Below are 27,778 nucleotides of genomic sequence, written 5' to 3'. Positions count from 1 at the left end.
CTATAAGGGACTTCCTGTTTGGGGTGAGCACCCAGCCAGAGAACCAAGGTCATTACCAGCTGCCATTACATCAGGCTGTATAGAGGGGCATGACAGGGGAAGAAGACCACCCCAGCAGTGACGTTGAAAGGCTCTTCTGTATCATGTCTTTTTAGGTCGCAAGCCCTCAGGAAGGGACGGCCTCTTTTGCAAAACTCCTGTGCGCCCCTTTGCCGGAGGAGCGGAATAAAAATACGGTTCAGGGTGCAAATCCAATCCACGCCGAGTCAGAGCAATGTCGTACAACCCCCCGCACGGGAGCCGTAGCGCCTTTTTCGGTCTAAACCTGCGCAAGATTTGCGCCCTAAATGCAGAAATATCCCCTGGGTCAACTACTTATGGCTCAGCCCGGAGCACCCCAGAGCCAGGAAATCCCCGTTCTACATTTCAATGCTGCGCTCACTCCCTGCCCACAGGCCGAAGCTGAGACCGTACGTGAAAAAGGCGCGCCAGCTGCCGGAACCGCACAGGGGCCCAACAACGCACGCATTCGCCGTTGCGCTCGCGCTTTACGCCACGCCGCTGACGTGAATGTCAAGAGCCGACGATTTTGCTCCGCTCCTGGATAAAGGAACCATTCAGTCCGATCGCGGGATGCAGCAAACACCGCTAAAAGCAGCTACGTCGTTGCTTTCTTTTCATGCCAGCTGTGCAAGGCACAGTCATTATCGATTCCAATCGTACACTTTTCAGAACAGTCGCTGGCGTTATCAAGGTCTTTTTGGTTTTGTCTGGCACGGTTATTTACTCTTGAATAGGGAAAACCAGTGGGGGGGACAGGGGGGGAGAGACAACGCTGCGTTTCCTGCACTTCATTTCGGTTTGCTGATTATGTCTAATGATTAAAGCTCTTTCTAGGCGGGTGGGGAGGCAGATGTGTTCTCCATACTCAACAGAATCTGAAGAATGTACATTGTCCCCATAAAGTCTAGAAGGGTAAGTGACTTCACACAACAGACTACAGGGCTGAACTCCAGCAAAATCCCACGTTCCAGTTCAAGTCCAGCGGACCTAAGTGAAGTTATCCCATTTCAAAAATCTTTCTTCTCGCTGTTCTTCCGTATAGCCGAAAAGAATCGAAACACGATCAAATGGAAGGAATGGAACAGCATCCAAGCAGGTTCACCAAACGGAGGACAGGATCAGTACAGCTTCTTGCGATGGCCTCCTCCAAGGGAGGATCGGAGGAGGACAACAAGAGAGCGGCCTTCTCCGTGGTGCCCCCCCCCCATTACGGAACGCTCTCTTCCATGGAGGTCTGCCTGGTGCCAACATCTTTTCAGCACCGGTTTAAGACTTTCCTCTGCTCCCAGGCATTTGACAACCTATCATGAGGCTTCTAAATTTAGTTATTTTACCAAACCTTTTAAAATTATTATTATTATTACATTTCTATCCTCAATGTTTTTCTTCTTGTAAGGAACCCAAGCCGGCCTTCATGTTCCTCCTCCTCCCATTTTATCTTCACAACAACCCTGTGAGGTAGGCTAGGCTGACCAAAGCTTCACGGCTGAGTGGGGACTAGAACCCAGGTCTCCTGAGTCCCAGGTCAATACTCTAACTGTGAAAAGGAAGGACTTCTTCACAGCACAGAGTTAAACTGTGGAACTCACTTCCAGAAGATGTGGTGATGGCCACCAGTTTGGATGGGGGTTGGATAAATTCCTGGAGAAGGCGGCTACCAATGGCTACTAGCCCTGGATGGTTATGTGCTACCTCCAGTATCCGAGGCAGTAAGCCAGTGTGCACCAGTTGCTGGGGAACATGGGTGGGAGGGGGCTGTTGCCCTATGTCCTGCTTTGTTGGTCCCTGGTCAACAGCTGTTTGGCCACTGTGTGAATGGAGTGCTGGTCTAGATAGACTCTTGGTCTGATCCAGAACGGCACTTCTTACGTTCTTACACCAGACAAACTCTCAGTCTGGCATTTTTAAATGTTTTGAACTGATTTAAATTGATTTAACGCTGTGTATGTTTAACCCCTGCTGAAAGATGCTTTGAGTCTTTTTTTAGAGAAAGGTGTCTAATAATGTTGTTGCTGCTGTTATCATCATCATTATCATCATCATCATCATCATCATCGTTGTATCTCTTTTTTGCTTGTGGCAGTTTTTCTAGAGGAGCATGACGGGCTATGACCATTTTCTGGATGTTGTTGTGGATGTATTTTGGTAGGCCCTGTTTCTGGAGGTTTTCAGTATAATTTTTTGATGTGATGCCAGTGACTGATGCAACTAGCAAAATAATTGTGACCTTTTCCTGTTGCCATCGTTCTTTAACTTCCATGGCCAGTGGTGGATGTTTTCTTCTTCCTTTTCTACAACATTTTTGTCATTAGGTATTGCTATGTCAATGAGATAACTGTGTTTTTCCTTTTTTTGTCTATAACTGTTATGTCTGGTTGATTGCAAGGTATTGTCCTGTCTGTATGAACTGTTCTGTCCCAGTATATTTTATGATCTGCATTTTCTAAGATTGTTTTGGGTGAGTATGTATAGTATGGTGTAGGTTGATTGATGAGGATGAATTTGATGGCCAGTTGTTGGTGAATTATTTTTGCAGCTGCATTGTATACGTCTATAGTCCATTCCTGCCGGAATTTTACATCCTCCTGTTACATGGTCTCGGCATTAATGACATTTCTAACATGAATCTGTTGTTACACTGTTATGTTGTATGGTGTGTTTTGGGTAGTTCTTGGTCGTTATAACTTATATGGCTATTAGGAATCCTTCTGTCTCAGGAAACAGCTCGCCCTTCCGAAGTCATTCAAACGATTGTTCTTTCTTTGTGGGTTATTAAGAAGGTTATGATGATGATCATGGCTGTGAAGCTTGGTGGTGCTGAGGGCCACATCAATTTAGTCTGAGGGCCGCGTTAGGTCGAGGTTCCCCATCCCAGATCTACACTGACAAGCTTGGGCCATCCAAGAGCCTCTCAATATTTGGAGATGCCAAGTATTGAACTTAATACCTTCTGCAGGCAAAGCACGTGTTCTACCACTGAGCTGTTCTACCTCCGAAATGGACCAACTATTCCTTTGATTTCTATACCTCCCAATAGCTGAAGCTCCAAAGTTCTGCTGCTCCTTGGTCCAGGTCCATTTGCTCATTTCAGCAGGGGCTGAGCAAGAGACCTTCCCAAGGGCGTATGGTGTCTTATCTTTCCCACGAAACGCATGCGGCTGTGCTCGAGCATGTATAATTGGGCAAATCATTAATTAGACTCTCCCAATGTAAGGCCCTTTCCAAATTCCTCCTCGAGGAGGTATTCCCCCCTCCCCTCTCGGTGGTTTCTTTAAAGCTTAAAATCAACCGCTAAAAATAATTACAGACCTGTTTGGGGGTGTTGTTGTTGTTGGTGTGTGTGCGTGTGTGTGTGTGTTTATTCGACACAGGCAAACGGAGCTGACAAAGTTATGCCCAATTTTCGCTGACATCATTTTAGGTCTCATTAAGACCTTAATAAAAACAGCATGTAGACTTTAAAAAGAAAAATCCACTCCTCCTCCTCCTCTTTCCAATAGTTCTTCTTAAAAAATGAAATGAAATGAAAAGAGGCCTTCCAGTTGCTGCGTAAGCAAACGGGCTCATTCTCTCGAGTGCGCTATAACCGCGGCATCAAACGGACCACAAGAGACTTGCAAGCGCATATACAATGATTTAAGGTCTAGTACATTCCATATACCCTTGACTTTAATCTAGGGCATTTAATCTCGGCTCAGGCCCTCCTCCCCGGTTGACGATCGTTGTGATGGATGCTACTTCTTTCCCCCATTGTGAGCCACTGATGGGCCTTTGACAGGCAATCCGCATTCAGTGCCTTTTCTCAAAGCAGTGAGAAAAACAAAGCCTTTCTCGACCAAAAATGCGCTGATAAAAATAGTAATGCCATTGCATGGGACTTCAGAGCAGGGCTTCACCTCTTTAGTTGTACTGGACTACAATTCCCAGAGAGCCACGCATGGCTTCCTGTGCACAGCTATGTGCTGTGATGGCCTGCTTGGTGTGATCTCTCCCCTTCTGCCTTTTTCTCGGAGGGGGAATAATTCCACAAGCTGTTCCACTGAGCGTACAGCCTGATGCACAGCCGAGGGGAGGGTAAGGCCCCCTCCCAGCGCTCGCTTCCAAGGGCATCCAGGACCTTTCCTCCTGGGGTGCTGGCCGTGTCGCAGAGAGGGAAGGGAAGGAGAGATCCAACCTCCCTCCTTTCTTCTTCTCTTCTTGCAGCGGGAGCATCACTACAGCACCTTGTGAGTGTAATTTAAAGGGGAGACAGTGGGGGGGGGGGGTGAGGGCATCCAGCAAGGGGGTTGGAGATTGTTGGTGGAAAAGTGGGGTCATGTTCTCCGGCCTCAATCAGGCTCAGAGAAGGACTTGGGGGGGGAAGCTTCATCCATCACCTGCTACTCTGGGACCTTCCAGGTCAGAGGATGTGGCTTTACCAGAAGCCTTGGACTCAGAGAGCACCCCTCCACGGCAATCCTCAGCACCTCTGAGCCTCAAGGGCCGGCAGATGCAGAATGGGACAATGACCTTGAGGAAAGAGAGAACTCATCAGAGCAGTTGGAGTTAAAAGCAAGACCACACCTTCGGAAGGCCTCTGCATGTTGCTGAGACAACTGCTCTTTGCAGGTGAGCTTCAGCCAGTGAGCTGTCCAAGGTGCTGACAGGTTTGGCCTCACCCACAACTGATTTTGCTGTGCCGGATACGATTCGGCATCTCCAGGCAGTACCACCACTGCAACCCACTTTCCCCTGGGAGCCCCAAGGTAAGCTAGGGCAGGAGAAGAGCGAGTGGGCAGCTTCCAAAGTGAGACTGGCTGGGAAAATGAGCCAATGTCTGACTTTGGAGGCAATAGCTCAGCTTATATCCAAGCCAATCTGATTCAGATTGGGGCAGGTTTAGGGAGCTCACCCATCCATTTTTCCTCCCACACTATTTCTATGACATAATAGATCATTTAGGTACTTTATCCCGCCGGTTCTCAGATATCAATTTCCTCAAGCAGAGAGTGGTTCCTCAAAACCGTATCTATCTTCCTGAATACATGTTTTTCATTCCCCACCTTCCCTCAAGTTCAAAGCAAGGGGAGCACTTCCGTGCAAATGCCACAGGCTGACTGAGGAGGCTGTGGATGGAGGATACCATTATCAGAGGTTTCTGATGAACCGGAAAAACCTTCTTTGGAGCAGGGACCAACGCTTTAACCCCCTTGATTTCAGAGAAGCTGTCAGGGAGCAGTGGGTGGACAGGGCTGAAGGCACAAATTTACCAACAATGCCAGCATATTTTAGCTCAGTATGCTTCCTGCCAGTAGCTAAGCCTGCGAAGAGGTGCTTCACCCTATCAGAATGAGGAAAACACTGCACGGAAGATGGGAAAGCCACCAAGCAATTGGTTGTGGTCAGGAAAAGGCAATGGGGCCATCTGGGAAAGCTGGATTGGAAGGCCTGCAAACGCAAGCGGAGTTGTGGGTGCTGTGGAAATCCGGCAAGTCCAGATTTCCTGGTGGCGGACACCCCTAACCAGCACAGTCAAGGGTGAGAGGGGGATTGGACTCGATGGCCTTATAGGCCCCTTCCAACTCTACTATTCTATGATACTATGATTCTATGAGAGATGATGGGACTTGTAGTCCGACAACATCTTGGAGGGCCACAAGTTGCCTTACCAGGATCGGAAAAGGGGAAACTCAACCCACACTGGGCGTCACGCACGTTACTCCCACGGGACGAATGAGCAGCTCATGCAACCGAGAAAGAAAAGCCATGTGTGCGGAATTCGCAACGAGGACAGCAAATGAATGAAGAAGGCATGCCGGGATTGAACGGAACTCACCACGGAGCTTTTATGGAAAAACATCCTGCTCCAAACAGGTAAGGTCTTCGTGGGGCCAGGGGGGAGGAAAAATGCACAGATATTAGATGGAAGAGGTCATTGTCAACAAGCCACAGTGTCAAGTCACGGCATTTAAAGAAAAAAATGTTTGTTTGTTCTTAATAAAAAATAATTGTCGTGGGGTTTCTAAAGGGAGAGAAAGCAATTCCCAACCAAGGAAACCTAATAGCTGAAAAACTCTTCCCAAGAAACACCAGGGTGCTAACGAAAGTTACAGGAAGCCAGATTCCGGCTAGACATCAGGAAAAACTTCTTGATGGTTAGAGCAGTACGACAATGGAACTAGTTACCTAGGGAGGTGGTGGGCTCTCCCACACTAGAGGCATTCAAGAGGCAGCCATCTGTCAGGGATGCTTTAAGGTGGATTCCTGCAATGAGCAGGGGGTTGGACTCGATGTCCTTAGAGGCCCCTTCCAACTCTACTATTCTAGGATTCTATGGAAATAGAAGCCTCAGGGTTGGTTCTTCTCGTCCTGCTCCGTACCATGAGGACTTCTCCAACCTGGTAACTGCCAGGGTTTTTTGGAGTGCAACTCCCATCAGCTTCAACCAGCATAGCCAATGGTCTGGAACACTGGGAGTTGTCATCTAACACACACACACACACACACACACTTCGCTCTCCTGATATCACCGGGAACTAAACCAGGGTCTGGACTGTACCACTTCAGATTCTAGGGAAAGGGGAATGCATCCTTGGGGGCGGGGGGGAGAAAGCCCTTCCAACTCAAAACGATCACATGGGAGAGAATGGCTTTCGTTTTGTCTATTCTACGGTAAAGATTTCTTTCATGCATTTATTGGTAGGAGGCGGCTTTCAGCCGTGTCAGCCATGAAGTGGTACAGCCCACACGCTGGTTCATCGTCTCTGTGGAAATGACGGCAGCCATCAAAGACTCACTGACCTGGGAGTAAGTCCTAAGATGGGGGGGGGGGGGGCATATTTCTGTCTATATTGTTTTTAGATTATTTTTTTGTGGTGTTACATTTTATCTCTATGATTGGCCTGATTATGCTTTAATATTGATTTGGGGGTTTGTTGGTTTTTTACATTTTCCTAGGGTGTTGTGTTGCCACCTGGGGTATTCTGTATAGGCAGGGTATAACTTGAAATAATAATAATAATAATAATAATAATAATAATAATAATAATAATAGCATAAGTCACAATGAAGCAACCCAATAATAATAATAATAATAATAACAACAACAACTCAATGGGGCTTCCTTCTAAGTACAGGGTTCTACTGCCAATTTAAGCATGCCATCTTATTTTGAAGGGAATCACTCTGCATATAAGTGTGCATAGGGACACAATCCCATTAGTTTCTGGGCGAAGTATAAAGTGTTGGTTATCCCCTTTAAAGCCCTACATGGTTTGGGTCCAGGCTACCTGCGGGATCGCCTTCTCCCGTACAATCCGCCCCGCACACTCAGGTCCTCTGGGAAGAATTTACTCCAGCCAACAAAAACAAGGCTGACAACTTTTACCCAGAGGACCTTCTCTTGTGCCGCTACCAGTTTGTGGAATGGCTTGCCGGGAGAGATTCGTCAACTTAACAGTCTTCCGGAATTTAAGAAAGCCGTAAAGACTGATCTCTTCCGGCAGGCCTACCCACCCAGTTGAATTTTAAAATTGCCTCTTAATAATGTGCTGCTTTTAATAATGCGTTAGTTTTAAATGTTTTAATCAGTTATATGATGTTTGCATTTGGGATGTACCCCACCTCGATCCAGAGGGAGAGGCGGGTAACAAATAAAATAATAATGATAATGATAATGATCATTATCATTATTATTATTATTATGCATGTTTAGAAAGGAAAAAAGGGCCTGCAACTCCCAGCATGTCCCTAAACATGCCCAGGATTAGGCCTTTAATGGAATTGGATCAGTTGCTTGTCGCCACTGACGCCACCCCTCCTGTCTTCTAAGGTTTGGACTAGAAGGTCGCTGTCTCCTTACAAGTCGCCGGAGAGACACAAAAGCGCTCTTGAGGCTTATGACGGGCTTTCCCCAAACCCCAGATCTTTCAGACGAAAGCTCCTAGCGTTCCCGGTTGTTGGCCGTGCTGGCTGAGAGTTCAAAGTTCCAAAGTTCTGGAGGATTTAATTCAGCTTGTTTGCTGTTATAAGAACTTACCAAAGTTTGTGAAACGTCTGGATAAATGGACTGAAAGAGTTCGAGGTTTCATATACCGTATTTCTTCAATTGTAAGACGCCATCGATTGTAAGGCGCACACTAATTTCAGTACCACCAACAGGAAAAAAAAAACCTAAGACACACCTGCGATTCTAAGACACACCCCATTTTTAGAGATGTTTATATGCGGGAAAAAGTGTGCCTTAGAATCGAAGAAATAGGGTAATGCAAAGACGGATGCGGGAGAACGCAAAACTGACCAGACTGATTGTGCATCCAGGCAGGGAGGCCTTTAAGGGCTTCGCTCTTCAAAGTCTGGCTTTGAATACCTGCTTTTTCCAGCTAGACTTCGAAGAGCTGGGCGTCCCTGCTTGTAGTGCTGAATAAGGCTTGCCACCTCTTTTTTTTTTCCGAGGGGCGCTTCTGTTTTTTACAGCTACCTGGCAGGCCGAGACCACACAGTCCTCTCCACGCTGGGAATAGCTTCACCCCAATTGAATTTGGGCTGCGCAGAGCTGGGTGAGAATTTCATTCCCTTCATTCCCTAAGAATTTCCCAAAATGTGCAAGTGTCCTCAATAAATGGGACGGAACAAATTTGAGTTTTAAAAATGTCAAATGTGGATGAAAGCCAAACGGGCAGATTTATTCATGCCTGTTTTTTAAAAAAAGTCAACGTGGGCCTGGATGGATCTTGTCCGATCCAGCAAAGCCGTCTTGAAATTTTGACACTGATCCAGAAGACTCTGCATGCGGGATTTCCCTCCTTCTCCTCCGATGGGGGGGAGAAAGCCTTGCACGGGCATGCTTTCACCGTCCTGAAATGCGCACTGCGCATTGACGTCTCATCAAACGTTTGAGGAAAGGAAACAGAAACAAGCAAAAAAAACCCATTAAAGATGCCGGAGCTGGCTTCCCAGACACGATGGCCTCCAGATGTGTTGGGCTACAACTCCCATCATCCCCAGCCAGTATGGGGAGTTGTAGTCTAATACATCTGTAGGGCACCACATTGGGTGAGGTGGTGTTGGAAGCAAACACAGAGGAGCATGCACATTCATAACAAAACCTGAAAATAGACCAGAATATCGATCCGTAAACTGGCGCCCTCCAGATGTGTTGGATTACAAGTCCCAGCATGGGGCATGCTGGGAATTGTAGCCCAATGCATCTGGACGGCACTAGGTCGGGGAACACTGGACTGGTACACTTTATTTATTTATTTATTTATTTATTGCATTTCTATACTGCCCAATAGCCGAAGCTCTCTGTGCGGTTCACTTGTCCCGGAATTAGGTTCGGCTCATTTCCCTCACCCCACCCGCCAACGCCGGCCGTACCAGTGGTTAGGGACATGACCAATGTTGGAAGGAGATGCTGCAGGAGTCGGGCAAGATCAAATAAAAAAATAAAAATGCCACGTTCACAGAACAAAATCAAGGTCGAAAATAAAAATAGATTAGCAAACGCAGGAAATGAGGGACCGTGTGCGGTAATGAGTCAAACTGAGTTGCCCTAAGGGGGCTGGGTTCAGATCCTACACTCAGCCAGGCACATCACTAGGGCGGCCTTCAGCTGGTCAGTTTCTGCCAGCCTACCCTACCTCGCAGGGTTGTTATGTGGATAAAATAGGGGGAACCTCCCTGCCGCACGTCCACCATCCTGAGCAGCTCAAGACGTGACCGAACCGACTCAATAACACGGTACGTCATGAGCCGTTCGTTTCCGTGAGTCGTTTCGACGGCGTTTCTAGCTCTTGACGCCTTTCACAGAGGGAGGCAAAAGAGGCAAAGGTGGGATTTTCCCAATCCCACGGCTGATTAGAAAGACACCTAACCGGGATCGCTACGATGAATCATAAGTATCGCTATGGCTATCAAGGTGGGCTTTCTTCTCCTTGGGCAAAGGAGAGGAGCAAGCAAGTGACGGTAGGGCTGGCCTGTGACTGCACCGCGTTCTCGAGGGTTTAACATTAACACACACAGGGTGCATTGGTTTTTTGGGGGGGTGAGTCCTGCTGAGCTCACCTGTCACTGCCTACAAAGTACGGCTCAAGTACCTGGGGTTGAGTAGTTCAGGGGAAGAAAAGAAAAAGAAAAAGAATCGTGAAATTTGAGTGTTTGAAGGGGCATCAGAGGTCATCTAGATAAAAGAAATTTCAGGAATAGAGACTGAAGAGACACTATCATTATATGGAGAACTGAATTGTACTAAAGAGACAAAAGAATTGATAACGAATTTGTTAACAGCAGCAAGATTAATGATATCTAGAAACTGGAAGGTTCAAGGGGATTATCATACAGAAGATTGGTATAAAGAAATATGGGATATCGCTATTAACGATAAATTAACATGTGATATAAAAGTTAGAAGAGGGATGATAAAAACGAATGATTTTGAGGGAATATGGAGACAGTTTCTAGAATTTGTTTTATCAAAGGGGAGATGGGAAACACCTCCAGAGAAAGCAAGGAGATTCTGGAAACATGAATAAGATCCCGTGGGGGGGGGGAGCACTTTTATGTGAAGTATGATTAGGTTAAGGGAATTAAGCTAGAATACATCTTATCAAATGTTTATTTTATATTATTGTGTATTATGTAGTATTGTTTTATTGCATTGATGTATTGATTCCTGCATTGAGCAGGGGGTTGGACTCGATGGCCTTGTGGGCCCCTTCCAACTCTGCTATTCTATGATTCTATGATTCTATGATTTGTATTGCTTTATATTGATGTTTAATAAAAAGTTAAAAATAAAAAAGGTCATCTAGGCCAACACTGTGATTCAATGCAGGAAAAACACACACAAGAACCATCAACAGAGGAATGGCTGCTGAAGGTTTCGGAGTTGGTGGAGACGGCCAAACTTAACGGCGCTAGCAAGAGAAAAATCAACAACCTCGCTTGTATCGGACTGGAAACCTCTGATAGAATATTTGCAAGAGGTGGGGAAAAAATGACTTATATGTATGTGGAGGAGGGCCTTCTCCGCCGTGGCACCCCGGCTGTGGAATGAGCTCCCCAGAGAGGTCCGCCTGGCGCCTACACTGTACTCCTTTCGTCGCCAGCTGAAGACCTTTTTATTCTCTCAGTATTTTAACGCTTAATTTTAACTTACATTTAAATTTTACTGTTCTAACTCTGTATTTTAATCTTATATCAATTTTGCTGTGTGGTTTTATCCTGGTTGTGCTTTTGATACTGGATTTTGTATTTGTGCTTTTAACCTGTTGGTTGTTTTATTGCGGTTTTAATTTTTGTGAACTGCCCAGAGAGCTTCGGCTATTGGGCGGTATAAAAATGTAATAAAGAAATAAAGAAATAAATAAAATAAACATATAATCTGTGGTTTTAACACACAATACTGTGCTGGCTAAAATGTTATAAAGTTATGGTATTTCGGGAACTAACTAGTAAGAACAGATAGCCCATACTTCTCACATGAAGAATGCCTTAAATGGAATATGGCCTTGTGTGTTGCGTATGTGTGCTCTTATAAGTTGTATTGTGAAGTTTGTGAAGTTTTGTTTCGGGTTTATTTTCTCTGTAGAAAATAATACAAAATGTAAAATTAAAAATAAATAAATGCAGGAATCTTCCTTGCTACTCCTGCAGCCCTGACAGATGGTTCTCTGGACTCGGCTTAAATCTCTGCAGCAGAGACCGTACCACCTCCCAAGCTGGTCTGTAGTTCAGCACCTTGTAGCATCAGGGACGTTTCTCCTGAAGTTTAGCTCAAATCTGCTTCCCTGCAATTTCCACTGGTTGGTTGTAGTCTTGCCTTCTGTGTGACAGCCCCTCAGATGTGTGGGAGAAGACTATCGTGCCCCACCCCCCAATGGCTAAAGATCAAGCACGATAGAGAGTAGACCAGTCCTGACACCAATATAGCCATCAGCTACGTGTAGCAATTCTCTGGGAGCACAGAAAAATGGCAGAAAATAATATTTCAGGTTTTAAGGAAGCCCTTAGGGCTATACTTGGAAGTGAGTGAGCAAAGCATGCTGGGAAAGAAGGCTGTGTGTGTGTGTTAGGACTGGCCAGGGATTCTTTGGCTCTCCTTACGATCAGCAAAACCGGAATCAATTACGTCAAACCAGAGAAATGCTGCAAATTTACTGAATTTGCACAGGGCACCAACGTGAAGATGTTCCGGATGCAGACTTTTAAGCTGTTCAATGTGGGGTTCCAAGGAAAGGAAAGGAACCTCTTGTGGAAGCACTGAGTCATTACTGACTCTTGGAGGGACACCAGCTTTCGCTGACGCTTTCTTGGCAGGCCTTATAGCGGGGTGGTTTGCCGTTGCCTTCCCCGGCAACGGCAAACCGCAGGGTTCCAAACCCTGCTGTTTTTCCGCGCTCCATATTGCAATGTATTGGCGTCAGAATTTGACTTACTATCGTGGCTGATGGAGAAGCTGAAGGGAAATTCTCGGAGCTTTGTGAAAAATGTGAAAATAAAAACGTCATGGCTGACGTCTACAGAGGCAGGGGAATTGGGGGGTGGGGAATGATGCCCCCAACCCTTTTCAGCCTGGTTCTCAGAGGCCGAAAGGGGGACAAATATTTGCAACAACATCAAAAAAAAAAAAAAAAGGTTGACCAAAATACGTCCGGAAGCAGGTCTGCCATCGAAATTCATGTCTGGGATCACCCTCTGATGAGCATCAGAGCAGGTTTTCCTTTACACGCGGCAGGGCTCAGTGTGCGCTAATAAAAAAGGACAACGTAGCACATTGACAAGAGAACCCATCCTGGAATCGACAGCACCAGATGGCCATGCTGGGTGACAATAACACAGCAATGTCAAGCCCAAAAGTCAGGGCTGTCCAACAGCCACTGGCATCAGGGCGAGCTGCAGATGACAGATTATGGCTATTTTCGGACCAAGAGAACCTTTCCTGTAAAATTGACTTGATTTGGAATTGTCGAAACTCTCAGGGAAAGGGGCGGGAAACACACACAAGACAATCTCAAGGAATTATTAAGGCGCAATCTTACGTGTGTTTAAACAGGAAAAAACAGGCCTGTAACTCCCAGCATGCCCCAGCCAGCATGGGAATTGTGGGCCTTTTTTTCAGTCTGAACAGGCGTAGTTTTGCAGCCTTATCGGGGCGGCAACCTTTAGCTGACAATTTGATTAGATCAGAATTCCCTAACCCGGTGTCTTCCAGGCGTGTCGGACTGCGACTCCCATAAATCCCAGCCGGCATGGTCAGGGATTCTGGGAGTTGCGCCCAACACAATTCTCAGGTTGATGACGGCTAGGTTAAATTAATCCTCTTTATCTCCTCTTTAATAGAGCTGGTGAAAACCTTCCTTTTTAAAAGAAAGCTCTCGGGTCGCAAATGGCTGTTTTACGAAAAAAATATTTTTAAAAAAGTCCCTGCTTCTTCAACGTTCCCCCCCCCCCCACTGTCTTCTGTTATTTTCTGTTGCTGTTTCAGAGTTTTATTGTTACATTAAGATTTTCGGAAGGTTCTGCAATCGGAGGCTTCTATTTACTGGGCAGGAACCCCATAGGACTGTGCCCTTTTTTTTTTTTTTAAGGCTCATTTAAATGAGCCAATTGTGGAGGAGAGGCACAACTCCAAGCTGTGCTCCGAAGCTGAGGAGCCACCACAGAGAAGGACCTGCTTAATGAACCTAACTGATCTTACAAGAGTTCCATCTGGGAAGTATGACCTAGAATCATAGAATAGTAGAGTTGGAAGGGGCCTATGAGGCCATCGAATCCAACCGCTTGCTCAATGCAGGAATCCACCTTAAAGCATCCCTGACAGAGGGTTGTCCAGCTGCCTCTTGAAGGCCTCTAGGGTGGGAGAGCCCACGGCCCTCCTAGGCCATGGGTTCCATTGTCGTACTGCTCTAACAGTTAGGAAGTTTTTCCTGATGTCCAGCCGGATTCTGGCTTCCTCAGATGCGCTCTCCCTGGCCTACCACAGCAATTGATTGATTGATTGATTTCAAAAAAGACGCATAGCCAAGCACACTTGCAATAAAACAATTACAGTTTCCTGTTAGCAGATCACTGAATAGCAATGGACAAGTTTCAAGATCCCGCAAGATGGAACATACTCAAGTTTGGTAAAGACGTCGGTGCTCTTATGTGACACGAACTTCCCTACAGCCAGGGAAGCTCTTAGAGCAGAGGTGATGAGGGTCGTATTCAGTTCCAGAGATGCTCCCAGGAGTAGGCGGAGATAAAGGCAAAGGGGGCGGAGCTAAAATACCCAACCTCCCAGCATATTCTTCTGCTTAAAGCTCTGAGAGCCAGTAAGTAAGGCTCAGGGGAAGCATTTCACCTTTCAGAACGGGGAAGAAATCGCGCAAACCCAAAGAAGATGCCAATGTACAGGCGGCCAGGAGGAAAAACAGGGAGCACCCGGTGACGTGGGGGAAGGGAGGGCATGGCCACTGCAACCCTAGGTGGGCCGGATCCGTCCCGCCTGAGCCTGGGGTTCAACGCCCCTGTTTTAGAGGGAAAGAAATGTATAGAACAGCCTGGCTCAGAAGACAAGCACGGTTCGTCATCCCCAGGAGCCTTGTTAGGCAAGAACTGGGAGCCAGAAAGCCGCCTTAGGGGACGTACCAAATCACGTTTAGGCTTTCTCAGCCTGGTCTACACTAAGTGGCAGCTGTTCTCTAAGGCTTCAGACAAGGGTTTTTTCCCCCTCAACCCTACCTGGAGATACTGAGAAGTCAACCTTTTACATGCAAAGTGTGTGCTCCACCCCTGTGTGTTTAGGCCCCTCCCATATCCCCCCCCCCAGAGGAGACCGCACAAGTTTCCGGTTCTCAGGATCACACCAAGGAACATGGTGTAGCTAGGAAACATCTGGGCAACCGACTGGGTTTACTATCTTTCTTTTGGTCACCTCCCCCTCCCTAAATTCTGTTTTCCATTGCGGGAGTGAAGGAAACTGTCCCATGTATTTCTAAATTTGATACCATGATCCTCCCACAGCCCCTGGAATAAAGCAGGCTACGGATTTGAATCCACAGATCTAATCCAGTCTTCCAAAACATTATTACTGGGAATGTAATTTTCATAAATGTGTCGCCTGTGGTTTATTTTGTGTGCTTGAAATCTAAGGATTTATTTCGGGTCGGCGGGTGGGGGCGAGGATTGCCTTCCTTTTAAGAGTTTGGTTTTGGTTTTCTTTTGTTATTTCCTATTCAGCTGGTCTTGCTCCTCTTATTTTTTTTTTTTTTTTTTTTTTTTAGGTCTGCACCACTAATAGGTCCTGGAAAGGATTAAAGTCTCCGAAGTTCAAAAGAGATCAAACGGATATCAGTGATTTTATGAACAAATCGTACACAAGACGATAACATCTCGGCCAGATCCCACATCAAAAAAATGTGTTATCTGCATTCCTATATCCGTACTGCAAAAACAAACGCAGAGGAGAGAAAGAGAGAGAGAGAGAGAGAGAGAGAGAGAGAGAGAGAGAGAGAGAGAGAGCACTCCACCAATCCACCAAAGAAGTTTCTCACTTGTTGAATTTTTGCAGCGCCGGCTAAAGGTTATATCTGAAAGCACCAGTAACCCCTTCAGTTCTCAGGGCTGGGATCCAAAGCACAACGGTGGCTTTGGACTCGTGTTTCTGGACCATCCTGCCCTGACTTCCCACAATATCAAAGCCACTTTCAAAATGGACGGGGTTTTCAAAGGCGATCCGCGTAACCGGAGGTAGTCCTGCGGTTCAAATAAACACACTTTTAAAGCCGCGCGGTGGAACTGCCACCTTCATCAACAATAAGAAGTAAACACGCGGGTCAGATCCAGACTTAGCCGTAATTAAAACAGACCCATTGAAAGCAATGGAACTTCAGTTAGTCATGACTAAAAGAAGTCCCGCTGGTTTCAATGGGTCTACTTTTAATGGATCGAGCCCTTTGGTGGTGGTGAGTTTTTGGATTTTTAAACCGATAGTAAATCAGTAAGGCATCTCTGATAAGCAATAGTCTGATATTGTCGTCTTATCACTTTTAATATCCGGAATTGCCCGGGTAGTGGAGTCCAGATCTGGGGCTTTAATAATGGGTTAAATGGAAAGTTTCCTTTCTTCCAATGGAAAAACAGAAAAGAGCAACTAAAATGATCAAAGGACTGGAGCATCTCCCCAATGACAGAAGGTTAAAACAGCTGGGATTGTTTAGCTTAGGAAAAAGGAGGCTGAGGGGAGACATGATAGAGGTGTACAAAATCAGCCATGGTGTGGAGAATGTGGATAGGGAGATTCAGGACAGATCAAAGAAAGTAGTTAAACTATGGAATTTGCTTGAAAAGTGGACTGGACAAATTCTCCACCGCTATTCTAAGAAGCTCAATGCATCGTGCATTGGGATTATTCCATTTTTGTCTTCACAACCACCTTGCAAGGTAGGTTAAGATGAGATTGTGACTGGTCCAAGATGACAATCCCAGCCCCATATGCAGAGGCATCAGCAGAGGGTCCCTGCTCTCCAGCTCAAGCAGTCTGCACTCGGGTGAAAGCGAGTGATGGAATGGGATATTGGGGGGGGGGGGTCATCTCATCTCTCCATCTGTGGCTGGCTGGGCCCGTGAAGACATGGACCGTGCACACAGCGAACCCCATGGCTGAGCGGGACAATGAAGCTAGATCGGCTGTGTCCTCTCTGCCTGACCTGTTGGGCTGCACAGAAGAAAAATGCGAAAGAGGGGAACATTGCCCTAAGGCAAGGCTGGGAGACCTCTGGGGGCCGGACGACCACCTATCAGGGATCCTGTCGGAGCAGAATTCTAGCATCAGCATGGCGGTTCAACTAGATCTAGGTCCCAGGTACGCCAGGGGAGCGTCTCCTCGCCTACGTCCCAGTCCACCACTCAAAGTCCTCTGGGTTATCTGCTGCGGCTGCCTCACGTGAGATGGGCAGCCGCGTGCTTTCCCTTGGCCGCCCCTCAGCTGTGGCGTGGCCCGCCGCTTGAAATGCGCCTGCCGACCTCTTTGGATGTTTGAAATGCGCCTGCCGACCCCTATGAACGTTTCAAGCGGGAATTGAAGCCTCGGCTGTTCTGGCAGGCCTTTCCTTTTAAGAATCCGGATTTCTCTTTGCTGATTGTTACGTACTGCTTCTAGGCTGCATCGTTTTGTTAAACTATTTTTAATTCAGTATGCTGCCTAGAGTAACTTGTATATAGGCGGGTTACAAATTGAAATCTTCATCATCATCTCACAAGGGGTAATCCCGCAAGGGATCACACGGGCACGGCACACCTGCGGACCCTAGCCAATAATAATAATAATAATAATAATAATAATAATAATAATAATAATAATAATGATAATAATAATAATAATTTTATAATAATAAATTAATAATAATAATAATAATAATAATAATAATAATAATAATAATAGACGACCTTTTGAGGCCCCTTCCAATCAACTCAAGGATTCAACGATATCGCCCTGGTATCGCTTGTTAAATCTAGCATCACCCAGATAGCATATGACAGATTTCAGACATCGCAGGCGAACAGGGGAAGCAAACGACCACCTATTTGGCTCTATATGGCTCGGGTCCAGGTTATCTGAAAGACCGTATTCTCGCTTATGAGCTTGCCCGTGCTTTGAGACCTTCTGGGGAACCCCTTCTTTCAGTCCCACCATCTTCACAGGCGTACTTGGTGGGAACACGGGAGAGGGCCTTCTCGGTGGCTGCTCCGGTGCTCTGGAACTCTCTTCCCGGGGAAGCTAGGCTGGCTCCCTCCTTGATGGGCTTTCAGAAGCAGGCGAAAACTTTTTTGTTCAAGCAGGCCTTTGGAGAGTAATCTGGTCCTCCATCTATGATAATGACTTATAATACTGTTGTGTATTTTAAACGTTTATGTTTTAACATATATTTTTTGTACATTTCTTTTCCTAGGTTTTAAGATGTAAGCTTTAAATTTTGTAAGGCCGCCTTGAGGCCCAGTATTGGGCAAAAGGCGGGATACTACTACTACTACTACTACTAATAATAATAATAATTCTTTTTCTCCCCCAGCTCACCCCCCCTTCCCCGACAGCCACTGCCCAGGAGACGGCTGTAAAACCCCGCTCCGTTTCACGCGCCTCTTCTCCTGACTCAGGCCCAATCGCCAATGCTCAGCAGCTGCTCCCAGAGACAGAGGCCGCGTTTCCTCGGAGGCCCGCTTCAAGGTGTTGCCCACGTAGGTGTAAATACATCTGTCTTTTGCCATTTGTGGTAATCCACGCGCCCTACACTTCTCGGAGCCAGGCAGATGGTCCCTGTCCTCGCGTTGCTCTGCCTTTCGAGAAATACGAGGGCAGATGTTAAATACGTTCAACACACGCTTCATCCCCTGGAGGTTTAAGCTGAGGCTGCTGTCTCAATTTGGCCGTTTTAGGCCTTGCTGAGCTTCAGGGAATGTCGGCGTTCCCCTTCATTCTTTGCTCCACAAAGAGCTTTCCTACACACACACTGCACTCAAGGGGCCCAATCCACCAGGAACATCTCCTTCTTCTCTGCGCGCGCATTTGGGACACAGGAGAAATGGGATTTGTTTGGAAGCTGGATTGCGATTTGAAATGATTCCCCTCCGCCACGGCTGCTTGGTTGGGATTTGCTGCTGTTTGGCCCACTGGGAAGCCAGTGCAATGGGGTGTTTTGGCGGTTGTTAACTGTGGAGTTTTACCAATCAAAAAAGAGGAGAAAAAGAGAAATTATCACTAGTAGTAGCAGCAATGGGCATGTTCCGACCAAATGCAAGCACTTTTAAGTCCGATTGATTTCAAGGCAGTGCAAGCCTAGAACATGCCTACTCAGAAGAAAGCCCCATTGAGTTCAACAAGGCTTACTCCCAGGTAAGTGGGTGGAAGATTGCAGCCTAAAGGAAAGGAAAGGCACCTCTCGTGCAAGCACTGAGTCATTACTGACTCTTGGAGGGACGCCAGCTTTCGCTGATGTTTTCTTGGCAGGCCTTACAGCGGGGTGGTTTGCCGTTGCCTTCCCCGGCCGTGATTACCTTTCCCCCAGCTAACTGGGTACTCATTTTACTGACCTCGGGAGGATAGAAGGCTGAGTCGACCCGAGCCAGCTGCCTGAAACCAGCTTCCGCTGGGATCGAACTCAGGCCGTGGGGAGAGTTTCAGCTGCAGAAACTGCTGCTTTACCGCTCTGCGCCACACGAGCCTAAAACGTGTACTTAAATCCCCCATTGTAAACAGCGGGCCTTGAAATAGGCTGCCTTTTGGCAGGACCAGGGAACTCCGTCCACTGAAAATTGGGCCCTTTTGGGGGGCTGACGAATTCCTATCGCCCGCCCGGCTCAGTTTGCGGTTGTGAGCTGAGCTGCGGGCTTTTCCTGAAACCCGGCAACTTTGGGCAGGCGTTTCCTCCCTCTCGTCAATAGAGAGTTGCGCAAATCCCAGCCGGAATTCGTGCGAGTCGTGGCCGCGATTTGTGCCAATTTAGCAAACGGCACCTGCGGTCCGTGGAAATTGTGCCCAGAGTTTGCACAACTTGTTATTGTTTCGGGGGGGGGGGGGAGATGGAAAATCCGTAAACTGGCCTGACTCAATCTGTATCGAGTTGGTTCAGCCCCACAAGTAATCGAGCCGAAGTTGGGGGGTGGGAGGGCAGAGCTGCTGAAAGCTCGGGGAACTCCATCCCAAAGGGGCTCCTCCGATATCTGTAGGCAAGACTCCAGCAGCCTGTGAACCGTTGATCATCTACAGTAGACTGCACTACAGCCCTTCCTTTCTTTTGAACTCTATTATCCTTCACTCATTCGAGGGACAAGGCAAAGTTCCATGGGGCTCTACTCTGCCTCCGAAGCTCCACATATGCAGGGGCTCCACTACATGGCAAAGGAGCTGAAGACAGAGATCTGTGTGCCTCTTTGTGTACAGCGGAGCAACTAGATCAGAGTCCACTTTGATGTGCGCTTGGAGACATTTTTTAAACACACACGCACACACACACACACCAAAACGCATCCAGGATGTCTCTTTATTCTCCGAGATGTTGAAGGGTAGCAATTCAAGCATTGGAAATACTGAAAGATTTTCGACAGATTAAGAGTAAGCCGCTCAGTATTTAACTAACCTGCCTCAAACGGCAAGAGGGGGAAATCAACCGTGATCAAACTTGGAGTCGCGGCCTGGAAAAGCCGAGGTATTTCAGCCCTGTGGCTTCCTGAGCAAACACCAGACATTGTGTAACACGCAAAGAGGAAAGCTCCTTAATCCGCACTTTCTTTTCCGCCTTTGCTGAAGGCGGGCGAAGCCACGGGATGGCGGAGCGGCACAAGCTGGCCAAGTCTCCCTGTCCAACCACGGCCACGCACAGTGGGGGACAGAAAAGCAAGTTAAAGGGAGCAGATCCTCTGAAAGGGGCCGAGACACGTTGTGGAGGAAGGAAAGAAGGACGGCGAGGCCTTCGGCTGAACTCGTCGGGTGCGGAATTCCTTGGCGCCTTGTGAGACAGCGGACGCTGCTGAATTTCATTGAAGCTCCTCGGCCGTTGGTAATGCTCGGCTTTGAAGGGAGCCTGGACCGACGTATTGTGAATTCGCTCTTGTTCAGGACTGATGGCGAGTTTCGGAGCACGGGAAATGTCATCGCAGCAACGTCACTTCTGTGCATGTGCCGAGTTAGTTGGTTTAACCTTTGAATGATCAATCCAGTGCAGCCACCGCCGCAGGTCTGGCTCCATAAAAGAGACCTTCTCCCCTCCATAGCCCAGCAATTGGCAATGCCATGACAAAGGCAGGCCACGTGCAGCAACCAACCAGGAAGGGGGGGACATAATGTAGTGACGTCACGCCGCAATACACGTTTCTAAACTTCAGCCTCCATGATGCACTTTGATACAGCGCATTCGCAAACAACCTGTACACACAGAGCGAGAGTTCGTAGGAAAGGAGAACTCTCATCTCAGTGAACATGGGAGCGTTTGTTACTTCTGGAGGGAAGAACGAATTCATCCGGGGTAAGTTCGCATGTCACTAGTGATGACACTGGCTTATTCTGCACATGAGGGGGGTAGGATTCCCCCAAGTGGCAGAATGGAACGTGACACTTTTGCAGCGGGAAGATGCCAGTTTTGAACGCTCTCCTGCCGACGTAAAAACGTCCTGAAAGAAAACTGCTTTTAAAATCCCTAATGCATCAAGAATGACGCTTCTATCCCAGCCTGCTTCCTGCTGTATTAAGAGAGGGTTTTCCCCCCCATAGGGCTCCATTCAAAAATATCATACCTCAACTCCAGTTGCGGTACAGAGTGGTACGGTCCATCTACCACTTCGGGACTCTACCACACTGTTCTGCATGTGTAGACAAAGCCCGCACCTCCCTTGCACATTGAGATATTAGAAAGACATTTGGCATGTGCGTTCGGGACACAATTCTAAACCTAAATGTTGATTAATAGCACCCATTTCGGCGGGGGGGATGGGACGGTGGAGACGTCAAACACACTTTAAGCATTGAAATATAGCAACGAAACTTGGGGTCTACGCTTACGACACGAGGCTTCATATGAAGGCCGGATCAACCCCCGCACGCAGTTCAAGTCAGGGGGAGGAAGAGGAGAAAAGATTCAAAAATCCATTATAGTGCAATAACTAAGGCAAAGCTTCTGGGTTATTGCAATTTACTTGCTTCTTTTGATTGGTTAAGTAATAGCACATACATGCGCGCGAGGGTCTATTTATCTCAGCGGTGAGATGGCTTCCCTCCGGTCACATTTCCCCCAAAAGTTTTAGGCTCAAATTCCAAGCAGATTTGGTGCATCGTTCATGAGCCTCCTAGGTAGAGACTGGGACAGTTTGGACGCAATGGATCTAAATGCCTGCCTTCTCCCCTATGTACATGCTCACTAGCTGAGGCCTTCAGGTGAGGCCTTCATCTAGGTTCCATCATCGCTGCTGGTGATTTGGAACAGGTTTTTTTCAGCGGCCGTGCCCAGGTGATGGCGCACCTTCTCCTCGGAAATTTATTTAGACTGACACAGCAGGCTTCGCGCCAGACTGTAAACATGGCACGATTCCACCTGGTTTGGGGATCTGGGGCGATTTTGCTACTCTGGTTCATTTGGTATCGATGGACGGCTGTTTGTAGTTCCTGTGTCGTCTTCTGCTTTTTCGTTTTTATTTGAGATTTTTCAAACGGTTTGTATGAGTCCTTGTTGCGTGCGCCTCTTGGAAGGCCTCCTCACAGAAAAGCAGCCTATCAGTGCTAGCATCAACATAAATAAATCTAATAGGATGAAGTTTGGAAATGTGAGGGTGATCACTAAAATTGCTAATGGGTTACAAACCAGGAGCCGAGTACAAATCCTATCGTGGAACAATGAAAACGCTGCCATCTACCATGTTCATGATAACTTCATGTGAGCTACATTAATTACATTCTATTGAAGACTGAAGGTTGCCCCCATCTCAGGCTGAATTTAATGCCATTTCCCAACCTTGTGTCCTCCGGATGTGTTGAACCACTATTCCCATCATCCCCAGCCAACAACCCCTCCCCAGAACATCTTGCCCAAGGGTCCCTTCAAATACGGGACCCAGCCCTAGCGCAATTCCCTAGTTCAGCCTTCCAGCCTGGTGCCCTTCAGATGTTTTGGACTTCAACTCCCATCAGACCCAGCAAACATGGAATTTTGGGAGTTGTAGTCCAACACAACTAGAAGGCACCAGTTTGGGGAAGGTTAATTTACCGCTTTGAGGCCCTACATGAGAACATCAAAAGAGCCCTGCTGGATCAGACCAAGGATCCATCTAGTCCAGCACTTTGTTCACACAGTGGCCCACCAGCCATCAGCCAGTGATGAACAAGCAGGACATGGTGCAACAGCACCTTCCCGCCCATGTTCCCCAGCAACTGGTGCACACAGCCTTACTGCCTCAAATACTGGGGTAGCACATAGCCATCAGGGCTAGTAGCCATGGATAGCCTTCTCTTCCAGGAATTGATCCAACCCCCTTTTAAAGCCATCCAAATGGGTGGCCATCACCACATCTTACAGTAGCGAATTCCATAGTTTAACTATACTTTGGGTGTGTTTGCACATCGTGGTTATCCTGCAGACACTACCTGCAACGGCCCTAGCAAGATCTTAATTCCCTCGCTTTTGGAACCCATATTGAACTTCTGCACCACAGGGAGATGGGAGTCAGCAGCCACATGTGTTCCAGGCAGTAACAGGTGCTGCTGGGGAGCACATGCAGAAGTGGAGCGCTTGCGATAAACCTCTCTACGCTGTGATACCGACACAGTTCATTTCAAGCCATAACTCTGCATAGACCAAGCGGAACCAAACGCACTGAACTCCACGGGTGGGCGCAAAGGGCCGAACTAGACAAGATCGGGGGGAGATTCACGGTTGGGTCTCCTGCATATAACCTTGGAGGGGCCTTTGTAGGCATCTCCAACCTTTGCTTGAAGAACGCCAACAAGCGTGGGCCCACCAGCCCTCTAGACGGGTTGTTTCTGCCCTTCCCTTCAAGAAGCTCCTCCGAATGTTGAACTGAACTCTACCATTTTGTAAGTGAAGCTCATTGGGTCTTGCCCTGCCCGCAACCAAGAGTAAGTCCGCCCTCATCTATGTGATGGCCCTTCAAGGATCTGAAGAGGGCCTTCATGTCTCCTGCCCCATGCGAACGTTCTCCAGGCTATATATCCCCAGGTCCTTCATCCTCCTCTTGCAGGATCCATTTTACAGATCTCTCGCCATCTTTGTTACTCTCCTCGGAACCCATCCCAAATGGTCTGCATCCTTCGTAAAGTGTGCCCAGGACCGGACACGGTTCTCCAGATGAGGTCTGACCAGGGCATTTACATCATCAAAACAAATGTGCAACCCTTCCGCCAATCGGGTCAGGGCCGAAATCCCAAGGATTTCCCCGGCACCGTTTGCCCAATCCAAACTGCTGCCCCTGAAGCTGTTAAAGATCAAGGCAACACTTGAGGGAGCCGTTCACAGCGCGGTCTGAGCTAAGGACACTTTGGGTAAAATCCACCTAAAGTCCTTCTTGGAGTAGACCCAATGAAAGGAATGGGACTTGCTAATGACGGTTCACTTCAGTCCTATTCATTTCAATGGGTCTTCTCTAAGTATGACTTTAATTGGACTCTACCCTGGTCTTCTAAATTATTAATTTGCTTCGGTTCTTGGGCAAGCTACTTTTGGTCTCACCAGTTTGCCTTCTGGGAAATGAGTGGTTCGTGATCGGCCATGCCCACCGCAGCAGCCATTTCATGAATGGGCGAGCCCCACCCCCACGGCAGCCATTTTGTGAGAGCACCCACAAAACTCCCTTAAACTACCCTGGTCAAGACAATGAACTATTTATTGAGTCTGAAAAATGTAAGATGGTCTGGGACCCCATCTCTCCATGTCGATGAGTACAACGAATGGTCCTCTTCTGAAATGATGGAGACCCAACGTTTTAAGAGGGATAGAGGGGATTTCATAGCATTTTTATTTTGTTTTATTTTTATTGCTGTGCTTGCTTATTTTTGCTCTCTCGCTCCAGAGTTAAGCTCTGTCATACTTTAAGCTTCCCTCTCACTTGCACTGTGTGTAACCTGACTTTGAGCCTGGATTAGGGTGAACTTCTAGAAGGGAATGGGATAAGCACACCCCAGTTTTTATCAGAAGGTCTGCCTATACCTATATGTACCTGCCCATGAGATAAGCATTGATGTTCCTACTCTCTGGTCCAACAGTGAGAACTATGTACTTTGCTAAGCACCAGGGACAGAGCCTTCTCTGTGATGGCCCCATATCTGTGAAAAATGTCTCCAGGGAGATGCTTGCTGGTGTTTAGAAGAGCCAAAAAACACACATTTTCATTCCAGTCCACTTGGGGGTGATTTTAACATGGTTTTATTGGCTGCTGTTGTATTAAACATTACTCAATGTTGTCGCGTTGTTATTTTGCTGTACTAATGGGCTTACACATTTCATATACTGTTGTTTTTTCAAATTGGTTTGTACGCTTGATTTGATTTGATTTATTACATTTATATACCGCCCCATAGCCAAAGCTCTCTGGGCGGTTTACAAAAGTTGCCTTGGGACGGTACCTACTCTAAAGGGTGAGATAGCAATCTATGAAAGAAAGAAATACATTTATTCCAAGCAGACCTTGCTTTCTTTTTATTCTATAATATACACCAAGGATTGGCATGCTAGGGGCAAACATAACAGAAAGAAGCGAAAATAAAATAAATCAAACCATATTGGCAAAATAATAATTAAAAGACAGCAACACGCAAGTGGAAAGTTCAGAATGCCAGGATACACACACACACACATTCCCTGGTCCGTGTTATTTTATGAAACTACTCAAACCGTACTGTCGACAACTTAGCAGGGGGCGGGAAATCCTCTGTTTGAGTTACTAATTACCTCCGATTTCAAGCAGAAAACAAATCCCTCAGATGGTTTAGAGAAAATGAGCCATCAACATTAAAAAAAAGAAGAAGAGTTTGGAAATTTTGGACAAATATTTACAGACCCGGCTTGAGATGCCTTGACATTTCTGCAGGCTCGTTTCCTTATTCTCCTGTTTTCTCCATGGCGTGCACTAAAGAAATGTGCAGCACAGCCCTCTGTGTGTTTACTCAGAGGTAAGCCCTGCAGTGTTTTAGCGGGGCTTACTCACAAGTAAAAGTCCACAGGATGGCGGCCTTAAAGTTTTAAACAGAAACGTTGCGAATGACTAGGAGTTCGCCCCACACGAATACGCAAAGAAATGTAGAAACGGATTTATTTATTTTTAGAAAGCGACACGTACGCAATCCGCCATTTCACTTACCCCGTGCGCTTGGTGATGGTTCCTAAAGTCATGGGCTGCTTGATTTGCGCGAGAGGCACCACCACGGTCAGGCTTGGAAGCGGGGAAAGGCGAGGGTTGCCGGTATTATTGTTGGTGAAATTGTTGTAAGTGTCTTGACTGTTCAGTTTTCCTTGATTGGGAGAGAGAGAAAGAGAGAGAAGGAAAGAGAGAGAAAAGAGAAACAGATTTATTTTATTTTATTATTTATTTAAAACAGTTCTATGCCATCTTTTCAAGACTCGGCATTTATTATTACAAGGTTGTAACGTCCCACCGTCCTCTTTTCCAAGCAGGCACATTTTAAAATTCACGGTCGGGGTGGGTGAGAATTTTGTTTGGCTGCGGTATCCCTGCTTTTTTATAATAATAATAATAATAACTTTATTGCATGTTAGCCGCATGGGCCATTCGCAAACAGATGAGACAATAACATACCCGCTGCGAGCTTGCCACTAGCCAGCAAAAGTGCTACAAAAAAGAGTAACTAGGATAACAATCATCCAGGTTATAATTAGAATGTAATTATAATTAGAATTATAATTAGAATGTAAGCCTATGGGGCAGGGTCTTGCTATTTACTGTTTTACTCTGTACAGCACCATGTACATTGATGGTGCTATATAAATAAATAAATAAATAAATAATAATAATAATAATAATAATAATACAATGTTAACCAACATATAATATTGGTTATTAGAATTTAATTGTTTGAGTCTATCAATAGTTTCTGGACCTCCATTGCCCGGTGTACAAACTTGGCAGTCCTAAATGATGTATAATAGTCTGTACCAGCCAAAAGTGTTTGAACTACACCTTTAGATGACATGAAATTAAACCTGGGAATTAAAGGCTCAAGGCTTTTTTTATATGTTCCAAAATTCTAGAGTTTTCTTCATAAACAGGAAAGAACTCGAGATGCTAATCGTCCCAACATGAGACGAATAAAGCAAAATTGACGGATCTGTCGGTCCAGGCCCGGGGCTTTGAGCGCTTAGCTTTTCAAAGTTTGCGTTTGCATCCCTATGCATTCAACCATGTTTACGGTGTTGAATTTGGGTTGCCACCTTTCTCTTCCTCTGTCTCTCTGACAGGCTTCTTCGCTTCTAGATGGTAAGGCAGGCAGCCACAACAGACTGGGGATTACGAGACTTATTGAATTTGGCCAGTGCAGATGGGCGAAGATTTCATTCCATTCATTTTCGTTTAATGAGAACTAAACACAACGGGCACATTTCTTCGTAAAGGGGATGGCAAGGGCCGGAGGTTGGTTGGTTTGCTTTCTCTGGGAGAAAGCGAAACTGAAACATTCGTTTATCTCTAATTAACAGCTAACTTTGTGGAACAAGATACATGTACTCGCCGCCCATGAACAAAAACATTTACAGAATGAGTATTGGCATGAAGGAGAGAGAAAGAGAGAAGCTGACTGACGACTATTAATATTATCATCATCATAATCGTCATCAAAGACAAGGTGCACACACACATATATATATATATATATATATATATATATATATATATATATACACACACACACACACACACACACACACACACACACACACAGGGCCTGATCCAGCAAGGGAGATCTGTGTATGTGAGTAGTTTTCCCTCATGGAGTTAACACCGATGCTCATCCCGGCCCTAACGAAGACACTGGGTTCATCTCTTACTTATTTAAAATACGTATATCCTTTCCATCACAAGGCGTCTCAGCATACAAAGTGATAGACAAGCAATTAACCAATAAAACCAGCCCAACTCATCCACTACAGCAATATACATCCAACTGCATTCAAAGCGAAGGAGGGAGCAACGACAACAGTACCTTAAATTGTTTCGGGGGGAAACACCAATCAGAAAGGGTGTA

The 27,778-nt window shown here is 46.5% G+C and overlaps 1 protein-coding gene across 5 annotated transcripts in view; it reads right to left on the bottom strand.

Moving 5' to 3' along the window:
- BCAS3 (BCAS3 microtubule associated cell migration factor) overlaps positions 1-27,778 on the bottom strand; it is a 538,487-nt gene that overhangs the window by 300,287 nt on the left and 210,422 nt on the right. For all 5 annotated transcript variants that reach the window (XM_063146608.1, XM_063146612.1, XM_063146611.1 and 2 more), the window contains one exon: positions 25,882-26,032. In XM_063146608.1, the coding sequence (XP_063002678.1) occupies positions 25,882-26,032 (151 nt within the window). The remainder of the gene's footprint in view (positions 1-25,881; positions 26,033-27,778) is intronic.

This window comes from Elgaria multicarinata, chromosome 22 (genome assembly GCF_023053635.1).
Source record: "Elgaria multicarinata webbii isolate HBS135686 ecotype San Diego chromosome 22, rElgMul1.1.pri, whole genome shotgun sequence".
Lineage (NCBI taxonomy): Eukaryota > Metazoa > Chordata > Lepidosauria > Squamata > Anguidae > Elgaria > Elgaria multicarinata.
The sequence above is the reverse complement of the archived record's forward strand: the minus strand, read 5'-3'. Positions and strand labels throughout refer to the sequence as shown.